Source organism: Pseudorasbora parva, chromosome 11, assembly GCF_024679245.1.
Source record: "Pseudorasbora parva isolate DD20220531a chromosome 11, ASM2467924v1, whole genome shotgun sequence".
NCBI lineage: Eukaryota > Metazoa > Chordata > Actinopteri > Cypriniformes > Gobionidae > Pseudorasbora > Pseudorasbora parva.
The window spans coordinates 8496607-8520345 of record NC_090182.1 but is presented as its reverse complement, the minus strand read 5'-3'; the positions used below and the strand labels follow the sequence as shown (position 1 = coordinate 8520345).

General features: G+C 38.6%; 4 protein-coding genes across 4 annotated transcripts; all 4 read left to right on the top strand.

Moving 5' to 3' along the window:
* The first annotated feature begins 5590 nt into the window (after nt 1-5590).
* Nucleotides 5591-8497, top strand: LOC137093110 (protocadherin beta-16-like). Its single transcript, XM_067457838.1, has 2 exons — nt 5591-8089; nt 8441-8497. The coding sequence occupies exons 1-2, from the start codon at nt 5699-5701 to the stop codon at nt 8495-8497; spliced, it is 2448 nt and encodes an 815-aa protein (XP_067313939.1). The 5' UTR covers nt 5591-5698.
* A 1198-nt stretch (nt 8498-9695) lies between these two features.
* On the top strand, nt 9696-13506 carry LOC137093109 (protocadherin beta-15-like). The gene is made up of 2 exons (XM_067457837.1): nt 9696-12075; nt 13480-13506. The coding sequence occupies exons 1-2, from the start codon at nt 9700-9702 to the stop codon at nt 13504-13506; spliced, it is 2403 nt and encodes an 800-aa protein (XP_067313938.1). The 5' UTR covers nt 9696-9699.
* A 102-nt stretch (nt 13507-13608) lies between these two features.
* On the top strand, nt 13609-17476 carry LOC137093108 (protocadherin beta-15-like). Its single transcript, XM_067457836.1, has 2 exons — nt 13609-16097; nt 17330-17476. The coding sequence occupies exons 1-2, from the start codon at nt 13656-13658 to the stop codon at nt 17474-17476; spliced, it is 2589 nt and encodes an 862-aa protein (XP_067313937.1). The 5' UTR covers nt 13609-13655.
* A 2385-nt stretch (nt 17477-19861) lies between these two features.
* On the top strand, nt 19862-23675 carry LOC137093107 (protocadherin beta-15-like). The gene is made up of 2 exons (XM_067457835.1): nt 19862-22385; nt 23664-23675. The coding sequence occupies exons 1-2, from the start codon at nt 20010-20012 to the stop codon at nt 23673-23675; spliced, it is 2388 nt and encodes a 795-aa protein (XP_067313936.1). The 5' UTR covers nt 19862-20009.
* Nucleotides 23676-23739: the final 64 nt, after the last annotated feature.

Here is a 23739-nt window from a genome sequence, read left to right as displayed (position 1 = left end):
AACCTGGGAAACCATTTACAGGAAATGTGAAAAATGAACAACATTTAAAATGTTTCCTTAAAAGTGTGTTCAATCAGTGCATTTTATTCAGCAACAATAAGATTCACATTCATATGACATGAATACTAATTTTATATATTTTAAATTAAAACTGAAATGATTAAAAACTAAAGGCTGTGACAGCTTTCATATCAGAAGAATTTCAATTTAGCTAAATATTTATTTTACATTGATACCAATAGCAGGAGACTATAGGTGTTATATATATATATAAACTACAAGAAATACATGGTACATGCATTAAAGGAGTAGTTAAAAAAAACGTTGACAGATGAAATAGTAGCATTTGATTTCTTAAGAATAAAATTAAAGCTGAGCCATGAAAACTTTAAAAATGGTTTAGATTTACCAAATGTACATTTATGCATATGAAATCATACAGAATTAAATCATAAGGTTCAAAACCAATTTTACAGGTACAAATTTAGAGTCAAAATATTTAGTCTCTGACTCTGCGTCAACAGAAGGTGCTGTGAGCTGTTCAGGAAACCACCACAGGTTGATGTGTCTCAGCCTTCAGTGCCTTTTGTTTTTATGACCCTTATTCATAACTAATTAATATTTCCTTTCTTTTTTCCCCCTCAACTTCTTTTATCTAATGGAATTGAACCAAGACATGCTGAAATATAGTTTGCTCCCAGCAGTTTGTACGACTCAACTGCGCCACCGCCTGTAAGCATTTCACAGCCGACATGATGTGTGTTTGAGGTTTATGAATTTAAAATGAAGAAATGCTTGTTTTATACCTTTATTTTGAACTCTTAAATTTGAAGCATAACGATTTCTATATACTCAAGTAAACGGCGCAATCATAATAATATGAATAATAATATCAACGTATATATATTAAAAAACGTTAAATAAAATAAAGTTAAAGTGGCTTTTAATGGAAAAGTCGAGTTCTCTGTTTTTAGTTTATTAAAAATTAATTTAATAAATTAAGGGTTAATTAATTTAAACGTATCACATTTAGGCAAGTTAGTAACATAAATTAGATTTAGTAATACAATAATATTGTTGTTTTGAGTGGTTACAGAGGATTTTTATTAGTAGTAGTAGTGGTAATAGCAGTATCCTAGTAGTAGAATATTATATTGTGAACCAGTCTTTCAAAAATAAAAAATAAATACATAAAATGATCTGGAATAGCATTGTTTAGATGTCAACAAATCTAATCTTAAAACATTTTGATTCATAATTGTTTAATATTAGTTTATTTTATGTTGGATATTAGCGTTTTTATTTCTGTTTTGGAGTATGCTGTTTGTGGACAGTAATTAGGAAGGGTCAAGCAAAAATGTGTATGTTTCCTTGAATATATCTGATGCATCATCATCATCATCATCATCATCATAATTATCATCTTGTACATTTTAAAGTCGTATTTAAATGAGCTATTATTTAGCAGTAAACCCACATTGATCTTTCCCATTTTCTTTCCCATTATAATCTTTCTGATATTATGCGGGTGCAGTATGGGAGACGGGACGCTGGAGAGGGAAATGCAATTCCACCCTGACTCTCTGCGCGCCGCTGCGCTGCTCCAACTGCTCGTCTGTTCAGCAGTATGAGATTTACTGAAAAAAGGGGATTTTTGTAGCATACCATTTTGGAATTTGATCAAATCTTTTCTATCCTTTCTATTTTAAATTCCATGTATGTCATTATATAAAAAATGGGTCGTTCGTTATTTCATGACATTATAATCAATCATTTGATTAAGTTTAAGTTGATTAAGTTTAAGTTTAATGCGTATAAGTTCGTATGTATAATATGCCATAAAGTGCGTATCATATGCACTCGAAAAACAGCGTGGCATAAACACGCCAATATTTTACGTTTTGGCGTAAAATATTTTCGTGAGATCCGCCTGACAACGAACAGATATCATGTTCACACAAATGGGTAGGTGTAGGGATGGGGTGGGGTTGGGTTGGGTTACATGTTAAAACGTGTCTAAATAGCGTACATTAAATAAATGTAAATTAAATTATGTTTGCTGATTAAATTGAGAATCACACTCCAACATGTCATAATGGCAAAATTATAAACCAATAAATAATTTGTGAGAATGGGTTGGAACAGAACAGTGGTGCAAAAGTGGAAAACGGAAATGTTAAAAGTACCTATCATTAATCTTCAAAAGTAAATATGTATAAAGGCATTTTCAAATACCTTATTAAAATGTATTTCTTCAATTGTGTTGTACTGCATTGTTACAAAATGATTGGAAGTATTTAAATGTCCATGACTTTGGCATATACTGCCTTTTGTAAAACATTACAGATATAGAAGAGTAGTTGAAAATAGGCACTGGTTGGTGAAGCCCGAATCTTTCTTTCCTCCTTTCATTATTACCCTCCTTTTTTTTTAGCACACACGTGACCAGTGTTAAAACATAGCTTGTGCATTCTAACTAAATAATGTAAGTCACAGTGACATGGCCGGCGCTTGTTAAAACATGAACGACATCCCTGGACCTGGTTCTGAAAGAGACATCTCCAGATCTTGAAGTGCTTAATGTGGAAATTAACGATTGGTTTCAATTAGGATTTTATTATTATTATTATTACTTTATTACATTTTTACATAGTTGCTTTAAAAAAAAGAGTAAATTTCCCATTGTATTTAAAATGATGTAGCTTAATTATTAATAATTGGCTCATTTCCTTTTTAAAGAGTTTTTGCAAAAACATATTAACATGTAGCATTTTGAACATTTTCCTAAAATAAACCTTTATTATTTTATAAACCTTTAATTTAGCCTCTCTCTCGTTGTTATTAGACTAAAAGCCATGGTCTTATTCTGTCATACACTTGACTTTCAATATAGCCGAATGTATGTAAAATATATTTAAACACGTGTACGTGATCATATCACCGATTCTTCTCTGGCAATTATAAAATATGTGACAATAAGTATGTAGTATGTTTTTTTTTACATCGTTGTAAATGTCAGTAAATACCACTTTAACAATTAAAATATTATGGTAATTGTAATTCATGCAAGTTTAAGAGAGAATAAAGTGTCGCTGATATTTTTTGTGGGGTCTTGTATCATCTCGTTAATGTGAAATTACTTTCTAAGGGGTTGCTAATTCTCAAGTCTGTAAATTTCACTTCAAACATACAATGGCCTTTCCCTTTATGAGATAGAATGGACCATGTCGCTGTCCATGGTGCTGCACAGTGAGTCTCGCTCGATGAGGTATTTATTAATTATATAATCCAGCTCTATATAGTCGTAGCTTTTTTTAATTAGCATTAAATGCATTTGAGTTCAGCATTTTCTGCTAAAGTATATCACATTGAGGCAGGTTGTTTATGATGTAAAGGTAGTGAAAGTAATTGTTTTACCCATTAAATACATACTGTGTAGTAGTAAAACCTAAAAAAAAAAAACGTTCCTCCACCATATTCAATATGTCATGTGCAGAGGATTCCAGCCAGGGGCGTAGCCATCTTTTCAGAAGTGAGGGGGACAGAAATGTCGTAATCCCCCCCCCCCCCCCCCCTTTTTTTTTGGACCAATATAATTTATCACATCTCTTGCTTTTAATTGGGCAAGATATCAAATACACTGCTGAACAATAACCACTAATTAATATCTATAATATTATTCTCCTATTTTTTATGCCAATTTTATGATTGGTTTATATACTACAAACAATTGTGCATTAAGATTCCATAGATTTTATACAATGTAAAAAAATATAGATATATTCTGATGTAAACCATGCTGTTCTCCATGTGAAGATATAGTAAAGTGTGATTTATTCCTGTGATCAAAGCTGAATTTATCGTCATTACTCCAGTCTTCAGTGTCACATGATCCTTCACTAATCGTTCTCAGATGAGGATCTGATGATCAACACACATTTATGATTATTATCAGTTTTGCTGCTCAAGGTGCTGCTTAATTTTTGTGGAAACCATCTAAACATTTGTGGTAAAATTAAAAAAGAGAGAAATTAATACTTTTATTGATCAGGCATGCATTAAATTGATCACAAGTGATATTTTTAATATTAAAAAAGATAATGTATTTAATAAATGCAAATAAATGCTGTCCATTGAACTTTCTATTCATTAAAGAATCCTGAAAAATAACATGTAGGCTATCGTGGTTTCCACAACATTTTTAAGCAGCACAACTATTTTCAACACAGATAATAATTATAAATGTTTCTTGATTATAAAATTATTTTTTATATCTTATATCTTGATTATATCTTGATTATTATATCTTGATTATAACGATTAGTGAAGGATCTTGTGACACTGAAGACTGGAGTAATGATTATAAATTCAGCTTTGATCACAGGAATAAATTACTATATATATTCACATAGAAAAAAAAGCTGTTTTAATTTGTAATAATATTTCAAAATAGTACTGTTTTAACTATTTTTGATTACATAAATGCAGCCTTGGTGAGCAGAAGATACTAAACATTAAAAGCTGCATTATTCATATAGCCTACTTTATTGTCAATAAATAGCCTACATTGAGATGACTTGAAAAACACACATAAAGCATATATTGTCGCAATCGTCTGATTGTCGTCGTCACGTTTCATCACTCATAACGATTGTTTTCCTTCAGCTCAGCTACAGCTCCAGTCCAGAGGTATTACCTCTACGAATCCGCTTTTGGACTTTCTGTGAGAGCGCCCTCCTCATATTTAGATTCGAATAAAATTACAGGTCCTGCATAGATAATTTTTTGTCCCTGAATTTAAATCTTGATGTATTCACTTTGGTTTCTATGTAAATACATTTGCCCGTGACCTCAAGAAGCGCGCTCTCAACCGAGATTAGAGAAAGCTGTTTTTTAGCGTCCCTGTTAACTTGCCCGCCCTCGCGTAGGTTTGAATCCCGCTCGGAGCGGGTCGACTAGGATCGGTGAGACCCAGTAAAAGTGTGGGGGACGAAAATACATTTTATTAAAAGTGAGGGGGACACGTCCCCCGCGTCCCCCGCGTAATCTACGCCCATGATTCCAGCTTGCCTTGTTATAGAAAACCGTCGACAGTTACTCATTCTCTATGAAAGAATGTCTCTTCTCACATTGAGTTTAGCGAAATGTATGCAAATGTAACAGTTGTTTGTAATACCAGGTGTAAAAGATTCGCACTGTATTACTCTCCTTAAGTTAAATATTTTTTAATTAAATTTCCACTTTGGCCACAAGACTTTGGACAAATACTTTAGACTATAAATACGTCTCTGGGTGTTTAAGTTTTTGTTTCTAATTCTAATTCTGCAGCTCTAGACTACAGTACGCATTACCCCAGCTATCAGGTGCCTGAAATGGGATCTGTGTACACCGTTGCGGAGGGCCCTTGATATTAAGTCCTTTAATGAACACCAATCCTGTACAATCAATGTTCATGCTGTTTAATTTGCGAATGTTGTGTAGTTTCTCAGTTTAACTCACAGTGTCGCTGTTCACCAGTAAAACCATTTTGTGCCATGGCATGTTGTACTTTACTCCACCCTGTCCCTGATGTCATTGTTCAGGACTTAAAGCTCACATCGAAAACAAACATCGTTTACATTGACTCTCTGTCCAATCTGATCTAATCTCATTTTCTAAACTCGTTTATTTTCATTTTTATGTTTCCCTTTTGCCCCATATGGATTTCAGAGGCATCTGCGTTTCTGTCGAGATGTTTGGTCTTTTGTTCTTCGTGCTGATGGCGCGCGCCGCTTATGGAGACGTGAGCTATTCTTTCCCGGAGGAGATGAAACGCGGATCTGTGATTGGAAATATAGCAAAGGATCTCGGGCTCGATGTGAACAGACTGTCATCTCGAGAGGCTCGCATTGATACTGAAGGTAACAGAAAACGATACTGTGAAATTAATCTGAACACTGGAGAACTGACCGTAGCGGAGAGAATCGACAGAGAGGAGATTTGTGGAAAGAAAGCTTCATGCGTTATTAAACTGGAGCTCGTGCTAGAAAATCCTTTAGAGCTACATCGTTTTATTCTTAATATTCAGGACATCAATGATAATTCACCACAGTTTAAACAAAGCGTAATACAATTTGAAATACAGGAATCAGCGGACAAAGGATCTCGTTATTTATTAGATGAGGCCCATGATGCGGATATTGGTCTGAATTCAGTGCAGTCATATATATTGGAAAACAATGATTATTTTCTCCTTAATGGAGGAAAATATGGTGAGCTAGTTCTTAATAAAGAGTTGGACCGTGAGCAGCAGAAAGAGGTGACTTTAATTCTCACTGCGGTAGACGGCGGGACTCCACCGAGATCAGGTACTGTAGCCATACACGTCACTGTGCTGGATGCTAATGATAATGCTCCAGTCTTTAGTCAGGCCGTCTATAAAGTCAGTCTGCCTGAAAATTCTCCTGTAGATACTGTAGTGGTGACAGTGAGCGCTACTGATGCTGACGAGGGACAAAATGGACAAGTGACATATGAATTTGGTCATTTATCAGAAAGTCTTTTGGAAATATTTTTTCTCGATGCAGTGTCTGGTGATCTTAAATTAAAAGGCATCGTAGATTATGAGGAGGAGAGTGCAATTGAGCTACCGATTCAAGCTAAAGATGGCCAAGGTTTAGCAGGTCGATCGACTGTATTGATATACGTCACAGATGTCAATGATAACGCCCCAACAATAATGACTAAATCAGTTAAAATATTGATTCCTGAGAACGCGTTCCCCGGTACAGAGGTTGGCATCATTAATGTGCAGGACAGAGACTCTGAGAATAACGGACAGGTGCGCTGCTCCATTCAGCAGAACGTCCCGTTTAAACTCGTACCTTCGATCAAAAATTACTATTCTCTGGTGACCACAGGTGAATTAGACCGCGAGCTGCTCTCTGATTATAATATTACAATCACTGCTACTGATGAGGGCTCTCCGCCTTTATCTTCCACTAAGAATATTCACTTGACTGTCGCTGACGTGAATGATAATCCACCTGTATTTGAGGAGCAGAATTACAGAGCTCATGTGCAAGAGAATAACAAACCGGGCTCCTCTATTTGTTCAGTGTCAGCTACAGACCCGGACTGGAGACAGAATGGCACTGTAGTTTATTCTCTGTTGTCCTCTGATGTCAATGGCGCACCGGTGTCCTCCTTTTTATCTATTAACGGAGACACCGGGGTCATTCATGCCGTGAGATCGTTTGATTACGAACAGATGAAGAGTTTCAAAGTGCTCGTGTTAGCCAGAGACAACGGCTCTCCTCCTCTGAGCAGTAACGTGACCGTGAGTGTCTTCATATCGGATGAGAATGACAACTCCCCTCAGATATTATACCCCTCTCCGGAAGGAAACTCCTTCATGACCGAGATGGTCCCCAAAGCTGCGCAGGCGGGCTCCCTGGTCTCCAAGGTGATCGCCGTGGACGCGGATTCTGGACAGAACGCGTGGCTCTCGTATCACATTATTAAAGCGACTGATCCGGGACTTTTCACCATCGGTGTCCACAGCGGGGAGATCAGGACGCAGCGGGACATTTCTGAATCTGACAGCATGAAACAGAACCTTATTGTGTCCGTGAGAGATAACGGACAGCCCTTTCTCTCGGCCACGTGCGCCTTGTATTTACTCATATCAGATAACTTGGCTGAAGTTCCAGAACTCAAAGACATGTCTCATGACGAGAGCGGCTCCAAACTGACGTTTTATTTGATCATCGCGCTGGTGTCCGTTTCCACTTTCTTCCTGACCTTCATCATCATCATCCTGGCCGTGAGGTTTTGTCGCAGGAGAAAGCCCAGACTGTTGTTTGATGGAGCTGTAGCCATTCCCAGCGCGTACCTCCCTCCAAATTACGCAGAGGTGGAGGGCGCGGGAACTCTCCGCAGCACTTACAATTATGACGCATACCTGACCACGGGCTCGCGCACTAGTGACTTCAAGTTCATCAGATCTTATAATGAGGGCACACTGACTGCTGACCTGACTCTGAAAAAGACTCAGTCCGCTGTGGATGATCTTGAAGGACTCGATGCGGAAATGAGCGATGCGTTTCAGGTAGGACTAAGTATATATTTATTTGTTTATTTATTTTACATTTTATTGTCTGTACGTCCATGTCAAGTTTTCTTTCGGTGGTACTTGCCTTGACAACAAGAACACGCGACTCATTTAAGTGCCTTATATTAGACACATGAACATAAAAAATCTATTTGAAATCTGAAATGAGGATGCATTTGATTGGTTTATACTTTTTATTTTGTGTTTTTGTTATTGTTTTGTATTCAAAATAAGGTTTAGTTAGTTACAAAGAGCATCCACTGTCCTTTATTTGTATTCGTGCAAAAATCAGCTAATATTATGTCGAGCGGTATATTAACATTAAGTGACATGGCATCTTATGCACAGAAGCCATTGCAGCTGTTTCTAGTAGCACAGCCGGTTGTCGTTGACATGTGCCACTAAAACGTGTGACATGCGCCGATGGATTGCGTCATGAGTGGACTGATTGCGTCATGAGCCGAATGATTGCGTCATGAGCCACTGACATTGCCGCTGTATGTTGTAGCGTTAACAATGGCATATGCTCACAATGAACAAGATTCAGTCATTTGTGTCGTTTTACATGTGGATCTTTTGCATGATGGCTATTTTTTTGTTATTGTGATTCGTGAAGTACGTGATGTGGACATATGTGTATTTTAAGTAATGAAAGACTTATATAAAACTATTTTAAAATACAGCCTGTATTGCTATGCTAAATGTGTATTGGCATTTTATTTGACAGTATTTTAATACACCATGTGGCTCATTCAAGTACTTTATTTTACACCCATAAACAGTTTTGAGATGCAGTTATAAGTGTGAATAGATTCGTTGCTATATTATGTATTTCTGTTTATGTTTGATGAATTGTAGGTTTCATGAATCACTGTGATTTTATAAGAGTTATTCCTTCTTTTTGCCATTCAAAGAGCTTAAGTTATTCTCTGGTGATCTTTTGGGGACAGAAGTTAGTCTCGTTAACTAAGAGTTCTGTCGAACTCGTTTTAACATTAATATAACATTATTCAGTGTCCCTTGGATAAATTGTTGCTATTTTAATTCGTTTTGCGTTTCTCTCATTGGCGTGAATTTGCTTAAGGCAATAAAATTCCAGCGTCAACACTTTTTAAAGCTCTTTTAGCCGAATAAAAAATGGCATAGAGCAGGGTTTGTTTGTTTTTTTGGTTCTGTTGCTGTCCGTGGTGCTGCTCTGGCATTTACACAGGCCTACATTATTTGAGTAGTCTACAGATGTTGTGGTCGTATTTATCTCTTCAGTGAATATTGTTGCTTGTTTTTGATTTTGCATAAAGTATGTACCCATATTCCAAGACTTCATACTGTCAGAATGTCATGCAGTTTCTTGATTTAACTCACAGTGTCGCTGTTCACCTGCAAAACCATGAATCTTCAGGATAGATCTCTCCACCCTGATTCTGATGTCATACACACACAGGGCTTCAAGCTCTCCTCATTGTAGAAAATCGTCGACGGAGACTGACTCATTTAGTGTATTTATATCTAAATTTATATATTTAGGTTAACATTTATGTTTTCTTTGTGCATGTATATTATTGTTTTCCTGGAATTAGGCATTTAAAAGGTTCACCGTTTCTGTCGAGATGTTTGGTCTTTTGTTCTTCGTGCTGATGGCGCGCGCCGCTTATGGAGACGTGAGCTATTCTTTCCCGGAGGAGATGAAACGCGGATCTGTGATTGGAAATATAGCAAAGGATCTCGGGCTCGATGTGAACAGACTGTCATCTCGTAAGGCTCGCATTGATACTGAAGGTAACAGAAAACGATACTGTGACATTAATCTGAACACTGGAGAACTGACCGTAGCGGAGAGAATCGACAGAGAGGAGATTTGTGGAAAGAAAGCTTCATGCGTTATTAAACTGGAGCTCGTGCTGGAAAATCCTTTAGAGCTTCATCGCTTCATTCTCAATATTGAGGACATCAATGATAATTCACCACAGTTCAAACAAAGCGTGATAAAATTTGAAATACGGGAATCAGCAGTCAAAGGATCTCGTTATTTATTAGATGAGGCCCATGATGCGGATATTGGTCTGAATTCAGTGCAGTCATATACACTTCAAAACAATGAACACTTTATTCTTAGTGTCCAAACGCGTGCAAATGGAAGAAGATATGGCGAGCTTGTTCTTAATAAAGAGTTGGACCGTGAGCAGCAGAAAGAGGTGACTTTAATTCTCACTGCGGTAGACGGCGGGACTCCACCGAGATCAGGTACTGTAGCCATACACGTCACTGTGCTGGATGCTAATGATAATGCTCCAGTCTTTAGTCAGGCCGTCTATAAAGTCAGTCTGCCTGAAAATTCTCCTGTAGATACTGTAGTGGTGACAGTGAGCGCTACTGATGCTGACGAGGGACAAAATGGACAAGTGATATATGAATTTGGTCATTTATCCGACCGCGTTCTGGACATGTTTTCTCTCGATTCGTTGTCTGGAGAGATTAAACTAACAGGACTCATTGATTTTGAGGAGGAGAGTTCAATTGAACTGCCAGTTCAAGCTAAAGATGGTCAAGGGTTAGCCAATCATTGTACTGTAATAATAGATGTTACTGATATCAATGATAACGCCCCTATAATAGTAATTAATTCTCTAAGCAGTCCCGTTCCTGAGAACGCGTTCCCCGGTACAGAGGTTGGCATCATTAATGTGCAGGACAGAGACTCTGAGAATAACGGACAGGTGCGCTGCTCCATTCAGCAGAACGTCCCGTTTAAACTCGTACCTTCGATCAAAAATTACTATTCTCTGGTGACCACAGGTGAATTAGACCGCGAGCTGCTCTCTGATTATAATATTACAATCACTGCTACTGATGAGGGCTCTCCGCCTTTATCTTCCACTAAGAATATTCACTTGACTGTCGCTGACGTGAATGATAATCCACCTGTATTTGAGGAGCAGAATTACAGAACTCATGTGCAAGAGAATAACAAACCGGGCTCCTCTATTTGTTCAGTATCAGCTACAGACCCGGACTGGAGACAGAATGGCACTGTAGTTTATTCTCTGTTGTCCTCTGATGTCAATGGCGCACCGGTATCCTCCTTTTTATCTATCAACGGAGACACCGGGGTCATTCATGCCGTGAGATCGTTTGATTACGAACAGATGAAGAGTTTCAAAGTGCTCGTGTTAGCCAGAGACAACGGCTCTCCTCCTCTGAGCAGTAATGTGACCGTGAGTGTCTTCATATCGGATGAGAATGACAACTCCCCTCAGATATTATACCCCTCTGCGGATGGAAACTCCTTCATGACCGAGATGGTCCCCAAAGCTGCGCAGGCGGGCTCCCTGGTCTCCAAGGTGATCGCCGTGGACGCGGATTCTGGACAGAACGCGTGGCTCTCGTATCACATTATTAAAGCGACTGATCCGGGACTTTTCACTATCGGTGTCCACAGCGGGGAGATCAGGACGCAGCGGGACATTTCTGAATCTGACAGCATGAAACAGAACCTTATTGTGTCCGTGAGAGATAACGGACAGCCCTCTCTCTCGGCCTCGTGCGCGTTGTATTTACTCATATCAGATAACTTGGCTGAAGTTCCAGAACTCAAAGACATGTCTCATGACGAGAGCAGCTCCAAACTGACGTTTTATTTGATCATCGCGCTGGTGTCCGTTTCCACTTTCTTCCTGACCTTCATCATCATCATCCTGGCCGTGAGGTTTTGTCGCAGGAGAAAGCCCAGACTGTTGTTTGATGGAGCTGTAGCCATTCCCAGCGCGTATCTCCCTCCAAATTACGCAGAGGTGGAGGGCGCGGGAACTCTCCGCAGCACTTACAATTATGACGCATACCTGACCACGGGCTCGCGCACTAGTGACTTCAAGTTCATCAGATCTTATAATGAGGGCACACTGACTGCTGACCTGACTCTGAAAAAGACTCAGTCCTCTGTGGATGATCTTGAAGGACTCGATGCGGAAATGAGCGATGCGTTTCAGGTAGGACTAAGTATATATTTATTTGTTTATTTATTTTACATTTTATTGTCTGTACGTCCATGTCAAGTTTTCTTTCGGTGGTACTTGCCTTGACAACATGAATACGCGACTCATTTAAGTGCCTTATATTAGACACATGAACATAAAAAATCTATTTGAAATCTGAAATGATGATGCATTTGATTGGTTTATACTTTTTATTTTGTGTTTTTGTTATTGTTTAGTATTAAAAATAAGGTTTAGTTAGTTAAAAAGATTTTCCATGGGAGTCCTTTTTTTGTATTCGTGCAAAAATCAGCTAATATTATGTCGAGGCGGTATATTAACATTAGGTGACATGGCATCTTATGCGCGGAAGCCATTCCAACTGTTTCTAGTAGCACAACCGGTTGTCGTTGACATGTGCCACTAAAACTTGTGACATGCGCGATGGATTGCGTCATGAGTGGACTGATTGCGTCATGAGCCGAATGATTGCGCCATGAGCCGACTGATTGCGTCATTAGCCACTGACATTGCTGCGGAGCATGTCGCTGTATGTTTTAGGGCCAACAATGGCATATGCTCACAATGAACAAGATTCAGTCATTTATGTTGTTTTGCATGTGGAATTTTTGCAACATGGCTATTTTTGTCATTGGGATTCGTGAAGTACGTGATGTGGACATATGTGTATTTTAAGTAATGAAAGACTTACATAAAACAATTTTAAAATACAGCCTGATTTGCTATGCTAAATGTGTATTGGCATTTTATTTGACAGTATTTTAATACACCATGTGGCTCATTCAAGTACTTTATTTTACACCCATAAACAGTTTTGAGATGCAGTTATAAGTGTGAATAGATTCGTTGCTATATTATGTATTTCTGTTTATGTTTGATGAATTGTAGGTTTCATGAATCACTGTGATTTTATAAGAGTTATTACTTATTTTTGCCATTCAAAGAGCTTAAGTTATTCTCTGGTGATCTTTTGGGGACAGAAGTAAGTCTCGTTAACTAAGAGTTCTGTCGAACTAATTTTAACATTAATCTAACATTAGTTTGTGTCCCGTGGATATATTGTTACTATTTTAATTAGTTTTGCGTTTCTCTCATTGCCGTGAATTGGCTTATGAAGGCAATTCAATTGCAGCGTCAACACATTTAGAAATGGTATAGAGCAGGGTTTGTTTGATTTTGTTCTGTTGCTGTCCGTGGTGCTGCTCTGGCATTTACACGGGGCTACATTATTACATAATATGACATTATCATAAGTAGATGTTGTGGTCGTATTTATCTCTTCAATGAATATTGTTGCTTGTTCTTGTTTTTGCATAAAGTATGTACCCTGTCCAGTGTATTCCAGGACTTCATACTACAGTATAAGAATGTCATGCAGTTTCTTATTTTAACTCACAGTGTCGCTGTTCACCTGCAAAACCATGAATCTTCAGGGCAGCTCTCTCCACCCTGATTCTGATGTCATACACACACAGGGCTTCAAGCTCTCCTCATTATAGAAAATCGTCGACGGAGACTGAATCATTTACTGTATTTCTATCTACATTTAGGTTTACATTTATGTTTCTTTGTGCATGCATACTGTCGTGTTCCTGGAATTAAATTCGTTGGCATTTCAAAGGTTCATCGTTTCTGTCGAGATGTTTGGTCTTTTGTTCTTCGTGGTGATGGCGCGCGCCGCTTATGGAGACGTGAGCTATTCTTTCCCGGAGGAGATGAAACGCGGATCTGTGATTGGAAATATAGCAAAGGATCTCGGGCTCGATGTGAACAGACTGTCATCTCGTAAGGCTCGCATTGATACTGAAGGTAACAGAAAACGATACTGTGACATTAATCTGAACACTGGAGAACTGACCGTAGCGGAGAGAGTCGACAGAGAAGGGCTTTGTAATGAAAGAATTTCCTGTTCTCTTAATTTTGAATTAGTTCTAGAACACCCATTAGAGATCCACCGTGTCACAATACAAATACAAGATATTAACGATAACACACCAACATTTCCTAAAGAAACAATAAAGCTCGAGATAAGTGAGAATGCTGTGAAAGGCGCTCGGTTTCGCGTAAATGAGGCTCATGATGCGGACATAGGAAAGAATGGAGTACAAAGCTATTCGATTGAAAAAAATAACAATTTTCTTTTATCTGTAAGTACAAAGACGGATGGTGGCAAAAATATTGAGTTAGTGTTAGATAAAGAGTTGGACCGTGAGCAGCAGAAAGAGGTGACTTTAATTCTCACTGCGGTAGACGGCGGGACTCCACCGAGATCAGGTACTGTAGCCATACACGTCAATGTGCTGGATGCTAATGATAATGCTCCAGTCTTTAGTCAGGCCGTCTATGAAGTCAGTCTGCCTGAAAATTCTCCTGTAGATACTGTAGTGGTGACAGTGATCGCTACTGATGCTGACGAGGGACAAAATGGACAAGTGACATACGAGTTCAGCAGAATTTCGGGGACTGCGAAAGAATTGTTTGATCTTAATGAAAATAGTGGAGAGATTAAAGTTAAAGGCCCCATTGATTTTGAAGAGGAAGTAAAATATGAAATGCTCATTGAGGGAAAGGATGGCTCTGGTCTTTCTTCAGACACTAAAGTAATTATAGAAATTACAGATGTTAATGACAATGCCCCCATTATAGTGATCAAGTCTTTGAATAGTCCCGTTCCTGAGAACGCGCTCCCCGGTACAGAGGTTGGCATCATTAATGTGCAGGACAGAGATTCTGAGAATAACGGACAGGTGCGCTGCTCCATTCAGCAGAACGTCCCGTTTAAACTCGTACCTTCGATCAAAAATTACTATTCTCTGGTGACCACAGGTGAATTAGACCGCGAGCTGCTCTCTGATTATAATATTACAATCACTGCTACTGATGAGGGCTCTCCGCCTTTATCTTCCACTAAGAATATTCACTTGACTGTCGCTGACGTGAATGATAATCCACCTGTATTTGAGGAGCAGAATTACAGAGCTCATGTGCAAGAGAATAACAAACCGGGCTCCTCTATTTGTTCAGTATCAGCTACAGACCCGGACTGGAGACAGAATGGCACTGTAGTTTATTCTCTGTTGTCCTCTGATGTCAATGGCGCACCGGTGTCCTCCTTTTTATCCATTAACGGAGACACCGGGGTCATTCATGCCGTGAGATCGTTTGATTACGAACAGATGAAGAGTTTCAAAGTGCTCGTGTTAGCCAGAGACAACGGCTCTCCTCCTCTGAGCAGTAACGTGACCGTGAGTGTCTTCATATCGGATGAGAATGACAACTCCCCTCAGATATTATACCCCTCTCCGGAAGGAAACTCCTTTATGACCGAGATGGTCCCCAAAGCTGCGCAGGCGGGCTCCCTGGTCTCCAAGGTGATCGCCGTGGACGCGGATTCTGGTCAGAACGCGTGGCTCTCGTATCACATTATTAAAGCGACTGATGCGGGACTTTTCACTATCGGTGTCCACAGCGGGGAGATCAGGACGCAGCGGGACATTTCTGAATCTGACAGCATGAAACAGAACCTTATTGTGTCCGTGAGAGATAACGGACAGCCCTCTCTCTCGGCCTCGTGCGCGTTGTATTTACTCATATCAGATAACTTGGCTGAAGTTCCAGAACTCAAAGACATGTCTCATGACGAGAGCAGCTCCAAACTGACGTTTTATTTGATCATCGCGCTGGTGTCCGTTTCCACTTTCTTCCTGACCTTCATCATCATCATCCTGGCCGTGAGGTTTTGTCGCAGGAGAAAGCCCAGACTGTTGTTTGATGGAGCTGTAGCCATTCCCAGCGCGTATCTCCCTCCAAATTACGCAGAGGTGGAGGGCGCGGGAACTCTCCGCAGCACTTACAATTATGACGCATACCTGACCACGGGCTCGCGTACTAGTGACTTCAAGTTCATCAGATCTTATAATGAGGGCACACTGACTGCTGACCTGACTCTGAAAAAGACTCAGTCCGCTGTGGATGATCTTGAAGGACTCGATGCGGAAATGAGCGATGCGTTTCAGGTAGGACTGACAAAGCCTTTCTTTTCTTTTCCTTGCTTATATATATATATATATATATATATATATATATATATATATATATATATATATATATATATATATATATATATATATATATATAAAGGATTTTGGGTTTACAATGTCACTGTCAAAAGGCTATCATAATTGAACATGTTGATTGACGTATTCAACTGCTTTTTACATGAACATATTTGAAGTCTAAAAAAATACATTAAACATTTTTTTTTTGCACCTGCATGCTTCTGTTTATGCAGGCATTCTATAATACATCACCCACAATAGTCCCACATCGTTTGCTTACACAAGTTTTCAAGCATGTTTTTGACTTTTGTTTGGGAATAATGGCCAAATTGTGTACATCACTGCTGAATCTGTTCGTTGCTTATCTTGTCGATGCACATTTGTTTTTTTAATCACCCAGGGTTGTTAAACTCAGTTCCTGAGTGCCACTATCATACAGACTTTACAACCTTCTGCTTCAACGCACATACCTTAGTTTTCATAAATTCATGAAGGACTTTATTGGCTGGTTTAGGTGATGTTGAAGCTAAACCCCTTTTGCCCTCACTGACAGAAATGGTAAAATAAAAATGTGCTAAATTTATTTTATTCAAAAATGTCATGTGATCCCACGCAAAGTGGATCATAGATAATGTTTTCTATTTGTTTTTTTCTCTTTCATTCATATAGTGCTTTTTACAATACAGATTGTTTTCGAAAACAATCACTTTACAGTGATAGTAGGAAATTAATGGAAGATAGATTGTTTTGGCTAGCTCTAGAAAAAAAGTTTGTCTAGCTAAAGTTTTTGATTAATTTCCGTTGTAAACAAATCATTAGTTATTTACTTTGAGGGCATTTACAGGACACCATGTCCAACCAAAATAGAAAACTTTTGTTGCATTCTGGCAGTTAATTTGCATGGAAAGAGTTTGGTGACTTAAAAAAGCAAACTTTAAAATCGGTTTTGAAATAGGTAATGATAACATCATCTTCCTGTAAATTTAAAAAAGCATGAATCTGTGAGAATGGTGACGCCGTGCACGTAAGCATTACATTACATTATATTCTATAGCCAAACGCATTTGAATGTGTATGTGCACAGGCACATAGTTTACTTTACAAAAAGACTGCCAAATTACTTGTCATGTACGCATTATAAAGCATTTTAGTAGTTTACGATAATATCAGTAATGTTTTCATCTGTACAGATGGAAAGTGAAGTGAAGGAGGCCTTCATAGGGGCGAGTCTAGTTGACATGATCTCTGCTGACACTTCAGGGCTGTGTTGTGGTTCTGTCCAGGTGCATGTCATTCATCTGATCTGGATACGGCCTGTATCCGGCATACTACTGTAAACCTCGGAATAAAGAGAGAGACTAATATTAGTGTAGATGCCATTCTTCTTATGATGTAACAAGTATATTAGGTAGTTAATAGTTAATGGAGCCTATCATTTAAATTATTTAAATAATATAAATGGATGATATTGTATGTGTATGCAAGGTTAAAGAAATGCATTTTAGTAAGAACTCTAGCTGCTGCGTTTTGGACCAGCTGGAGTTTATTTATTAGGCATGCAGGGCAACCACCCAGTAGAGCATTACAATAATCAGGCCTTGAGGGCATGAACGCATGAACTAACTGTTCTAACTGTATATGTCGTAATTTAGATATATTTTTAAGATGGAGTAATGCGGTTTTACAGATGCTAGAAGATTGGTATTTTAAAGATTGGTATTAAAGAGCACACTTAGGTTCCTAACTGACGACGAGGACTTGACGGAGCAGCCATCAAGTGTTAGACAGTATTCTGGGTCTCTATGTGCGGAGGTTTTTGGTCCAATTAGATTTTTTTTTTAAATATATATATAATTAAGTAATAGGAAATTAATAGTCATCCATTTTTTTTTATATCAGCTGCATTCTGTTCATATTATGAACTGGTAAGTTCCGTCAAGGCGCGAAAAAATATAGAGCTGAGTATCATCAGAACAACAGTGAAAACTAACATGGCATAAAGAGTGGAAAGCAACGGTCTTAGCACTGAGCCTTGAGGTACTCCATACTGAACCTATGATCGGTGTGACATCTCTTCATTTACAAATACAAACTGATAACGGCCAGATAAGTATGATTTAAACCATGCCAATGCAATTCCACTAATGCCAACCTCATTTTCTAGTCTATTCAAAAGAATGTTATGGTCAATAGTCTCAAATGCAGCTTAGATCTAGTAACACCAATAGAGAGATAGAACCATGGCCAGATAATAAGAGCAAATCATTTTAACTCTAATGAGAGCAGTCTAAGTACTATGATACGGTCTAAATCCTGACTGGAAATCCTCACAGATACCATTTATTTAAAATAATTGTATTAAGGGTTTAAAATATTTTCTTATTTTGTTATGTTTAAGATTCATTATGGCAACAGTAAACAGTCTGGTAACAGTATTTTTTTATTTACTAGGTGTTGTAGAAATTGAGATGGTTCTTTTTTTCACATCCTCAGATAATGTTTGGTTGTGCCAGGCCTTTTGATTTAATTTGCAACAAAATATTCATGTTTTGACCTGTAATGCCAGCCATTTAAGAGTTTATACATGAGCTATTTGTCTGAGATTATAGTTGTCTTTTACTTGTGGATTCTGTTTGATACAGCTACATTTGTTTTCTTGTGATTTTGAGGGACTTGATGCGAACGTGAGGGATTCTTTTCAAATAGAACGAACAAAGGTTTTTCTTTAAAAAGTTAATGTTCTGTACTGACATTTAAATAAGTATATATTTTATTTGACTGCTTTCACTAACAACAGGCTCTTAAAGATTTTGAAGTTAATTTTAAAGTCTGATAGGTAGCTTAATTTTTCTTTGAATTGTTCTTGAATTGTATTTCTTTTTTGTTCTTCCGTAAGGAACCCTTTAATAAATAGACATTGTTTAGAATTGAGTGACTTTTGGCTGTTTACCAATGTTCTAATTACTACCTTTATCTGCCATGAAATAACTTTTGAAGCCTATATGGCAATAAACTTAAATACAGCATATCATCTCAGCTAATATTTTAGATTCAGAGTTTAAAGTTGTTGGATTGTTTAAAAAATGATCGTGAAAAAAATGTCTCGTTATTTTCGTTTATCTTTTAAGCTCGTTTCAACTTTTCGTGTGACATTTATATCTCTATACACAAAATCTGCAGTTTGATATTATTTATTTTGACGAAATGTTGCTTTTTAAGGTTGTTTAGTCCTTTTCTCATCGTATGTAAATCTGGATTATAAAAGCAATTCCGCATGTTTGCAACTTTTTAAGATTTTAGTTTGGTTAGAAACGGCATAGGGCAGGGTTTCCCTTTGCTGTCCATGGTGCTGCACCGTCCATTACTGTTGGTGTTTTTTTGTTGTTGTTTTTCTTACATAACTCATATGTTTCTAGTAACGGGTGAAGATCCTTCTTTATGCGGCTCGTGCCAGAATCCATTATCACTTAAGCATTTTAATGGACTGTGATAGACTGAACTCTTAAATATTGTGTTCATCTTCCACTCGTCATGGAATGTTGATCCCAGGTCTTGTTTTGTTGAATAGCTGTAACTAGGTAATAGACACTTATCTCTAATAGAGAGATGTTGCAGTTTCTTCTTTTAACTCCTAGTGTCGCTGTTGACCTGCAAAACCATGTGTGTGTTCAGTACACGTCTCTCCACCCTGATTCTGATGTCATACACACACAGGGCTTCAAGCTCGTTACAGAATATCGTCGACGGAGACTGGTTACTGCTAATACTTTGGCTATTATTAATCACTGAGTTTTATATTTGTTTTCTTTTACATGTCAAGTGCTCTATTCGCTTAATTTCTGAAGCATTTTAAACGCTCATCGTTTCGAGATGTTTGGTCTTTTGTTCTTCGTGCTGATGGCGCGCGCCGCTTATGGAGACGTGAGCTATTCTTTCCCGGAGGAGATGAAACGCGGATCTGTGATTGGAAATATAGCAAAGGATCTCGGGCTCGATGTCAACAGACTGTCATCTCGTAAGGCTCGCATTGATACTGAAGGTAACAGAAAACGATACTGTGACATTAATCTGAACACTGGAGAACTGACCGTAGCGGAGAGAATCGACAGAGAGGAGATTTGTGGAAAGAAAGCTTCATGCGTTATACATCAAGGGCTTGTTCTTGAAAATCCTCTAGAGTTGCATCGCTTCATTTTCAATATTGAAGACGTAAATGATAATTCACCACAGTTTACAGAAAGTGTTATTGAATTCGAAATACGGGAATCAGCGGTCAAAGGATCTCGTTATTTATTAGATGAGGCCCATGATGCGGATATTGGTCTGAATTCAGTGCAGTCATATACACTTCAAAACAATGAACACTTTATTCTTAATGTACGTTCCAGGGAAAATGGGAGAAAATATGGTGAGCTAGTTCTTAATAAAGAGTTGGACCGTGAGCAGCAGAAAGAGGTGACTTTAATTCTCACTGCGGTAGACGGCGGGACTCCACCGAGATCAGGTACTGTAGCCATACACGTCACTGTGCTGGATGCTAATGATAATGCTCCAGTCTTTAGTCAGGCCGTCTATAAAGTCAGTCTGCCTGAAAATTCTCCTGTAGATACTGTAGTGGTGACAGTGAGCGCTACTGATGCTGACGAGGGACAAAATGGACAAGTGACTTATGCATTTAGTCATTTATCCGAAATTACTCGGCAATTATTTTTCCTTGATGCAATTTCTGGAGAGATTAAACTAAAGGGACTCATGGATTATGAGGAGGAGAGTTCAATTGAGCTGCCAATTCAAGCTAAAGATGGTCAAGGGTTAGCCAGTCATTGTACTGTAATAATAGATGTTACTGATATCAATGATAACGCCCCTATAATAGTAATTAATTCTCTAAGCAGTCCCGTTCCTGAGAACGCGTTCCCCGGTACAGAGGTTGGCATCATTAATGTGCAGGACAGAGACTCTGAGAATAACGGACAGGTGCGCTGCTCCATTCAGCAGAACGTCCCGTTTAAACTCGTACCTTCGATCAAAAATTACTATTCTCTGGTGACCACAGGTGAATTAGACCGCGAGCTGCTCTCTGATTATAATATTACAATCACTGCTACTGATGAGGGCTCTCCGCCTTTATCTTCCACTAAGAATATTCACTTGGCTGTCGCTGACGTGAATGATAATCCACCTGTATTTGAGGAGCAGAATTACAGAGCTCATGTGCAAGAGAATAACAAACCGGGCTCCTCTATTTGTTCAGTATCAGCTACAGACCCGGACTGGAGACAGAATGGCACTGTAGTTTATTCTCTGTTGTCCTCTGATGTCAATGGCGCACCGGTGTCCTCCTTTTTATCCATTAACGGAGACACCGGGGTCATTCATGCCGTGAGATCGTTTGATTACGAACAGATGAAGAGTTTCAAAGTGCTCGTGTTAGCCAGAGACAACGGCTCTCCTCCTCTGAGCAGTAACGTGACCGTGAGTGTCTTCATATCGGATGAGAATGACAACTCCCCTCAGATATTATACCCCTCTCCGGATGGAAACTCCTTCATGACCGAGATGGTCCCCAAAGCTGCGCAGGCGGGCTCCCTGGTCTCCAAGGTGATCGCCGTGGACGCGGATTCTGGACAGAACGCGTGGCTCTCGTATCACATTATTAAAGCGACTGATCCGGGACTTTTCACTATCGGTGTCCACAGCGGGGAGATCAGGACGCAGCGGGACATTTCTGAATCTGACAGCATGAAACAGAACCTTATTGTGTCCGTGAGAGATAACGGACAGCCCTCTCTCTCGGCCTCGTGCGCGTTGTATTTACTCATATCAGATAACTTGGCTGAAGTTCCAGAACTCAAAGACATGTCTCATGACGAGAGCGGCTCCAAACTGACGTTTTATTTGATCATCGCGCTGGTGTCCGTTTCCACTTTCTTCCTGACCTTCATCATCATCATCCTGGCCGTGAGGTTTTGTCGCAGGAGAAAGCCCAGACTGTTGTTTGATGGAGCTGTAGCCATTCCCAGCGCGTATCTCCCTCCAAATTACGCAGAGGTGGAGGGAGCGGGAACTCTCCGCAGCACTTACAATTATGACGCATACCTGACCACGGGCTCGCGCACTAGTGACTTCAAGTTCATCAGATCTTATAATGAGGGCACACTGACTGCTGACCTGACTCTGAAAAAAACTCAGTCCGCTGTGGATGATCTTGAAGGGCTCGATGCGGAAATGAGCGATTCGTTTCAGGTAGGACTGACATTTTTCAAAAAAGATTTGATATTTATTTGTGTTCTGCTTTCATTGTCAAATGGCTCTGTTTAAAAAAAAAAAAAAAAAAAAAAAAAAAAAAATGGCTCACTCAAGTGATCTCTGTAGACTTTAGAGGGTCGGTTTGAGGTCTGAAAAACTATTTCAGTGTTTTCATAAAATCATTTAATACACAAATCAAGTTATTTTTCCACGAGTTATTTTTATTAATAGAATTTTGTAAATCAGGGCCAAATTGTAAACTTCTGAACATGCATATTGTTTGATATTAGACAGTTTTTCCAGAAAAAAAAGGTTTTAAAAGGATTTTAGAAATATTACCAGTTGATATGAAGTGGCTATAACTCATGTAATGTGATCCCATGCTGCTTGAATAGTTGGTAAGTTTCTCTATATGTGTACTTACTTTTGTCTTCATCTCGTGTTTAAAAAATATTATTGAATAGTAAGTCAGATGAAAGAGCATATTTCTATTAGCTGTCCGTGGTGCTGTACAGGCTGGCGGGGTTTTGCTCTATTCTGTGTCTGTATAAAGTCGTGTTTTTTTACGAATAGATGATCTTGAAAATCAAGCTTGTTCTTTTTTTATATTCTACGAGAATGTTTGGTTGTTCTGGGCCTTTGACATGCCATGTTTCACGGGTCGTCTTCCTGTTGAGTTTTGCATTCTTTTTTCGCCAGCTTTATTATTCAAAAATCATTAGCCTCTCTGTTGGTGACATTTTAAATGCATCTAAAACTAACAAGTACTGCTGACTAGTCGCTTTTTTAAGCACTTTTTTTTTTTTTGGCTAACGTCACTGTGTACTAATATGGATGCGGATGCTAATCTTATTTATGCGGTTTTTTTTTTTTTGTTTTTTTTTTGTTAATTGCTGTTTTATGTAATTTTCTGTTTTTGTCACCGATGTCTCCTTTATGTTAAATGTGTCTTTTATAAAGGCAAATACATTCCAATGGCCATTAAGGTAGAAATGGGAATGGCATTGAACAGGTTTTGCTGTTGCTGTCCATGGTTCTACAGCGGCATTTATTCTCTGTGTTTTTTATTCTCCTAACGTTACCCTCTAAACCGCTGTTTTTTGTTTTAGTACCTTAAATGTTGAGGTTTTATTTATCTCCCAATCTTCAGTTAATGTCGCTGATTGTTCTTATTTCTAAAATCAATGAACTATATATCAAGTTCGTTGTACATTCCAGCATTTAATTCTGTCAAAGAGATATGACTATCATGCAGTTTCATCTTTTAACTCACAGTGTCGCTGTTGACCTGTAAAACCATGTGTGTGTTCAGTACACATCTCTCCACCCTGATTCTGATGTCATACACACA

Excerpts from the sequence above, each read along its gene's own strand:
- LOC137093107 (XM_067457835.1), top strand. The coding sequence starts at position 20,010 with ATGTTTGGTCTTTTGTTCTTCGTGCTGATGGCGCGCGCCGCTTATGGA.
- LOC137093109 (XM_067457837.1), top strand. The coding sequence starts at position 9,700 with ATGTTTGGTCTTTTGTTCTTCGTGCTGATGGCGCGCGCCGCTTATGGA. Across the intron at positions 12,076-13,479 it reads AAATGAGCGATGCGTTTCAG|TGTCGCTGTTCACCTGCAAA; the intron begins GTAGGACTAAGT and ends TTTAACTCACAG.
- LOC137093108 (XM_067457836.1), top strand. The coding sequence starts at position 13,656 with ATGCATACTGTCGTGTTCCTGGAATTAAATTCGTTGGCATTTCAAAGG. Across the intron at positions 16,098-17,329 it reads AAATGAGCGATGCGTTTCAG|ATGGAAAGTGAAGTGAAGGA; the intron begins GTAGGACTGACA and ends TCATCTGTACAG.
- LOC137093110 (XM_067457838.1), top strand. The coding sequence starts at position 5,699 with ATGGATTTCAGAGGCATCTGCGTTTCTGTCGAGATGTTTGGTCTTTTG. Across the intron at positions 8,090-8,440 it reads AAATGAGCGATGCGTTTCAG|AAGCCATTGCAGCTGTTTCT; the intron begins GTAGGACTAAGT and ends TCTTATGCACAG.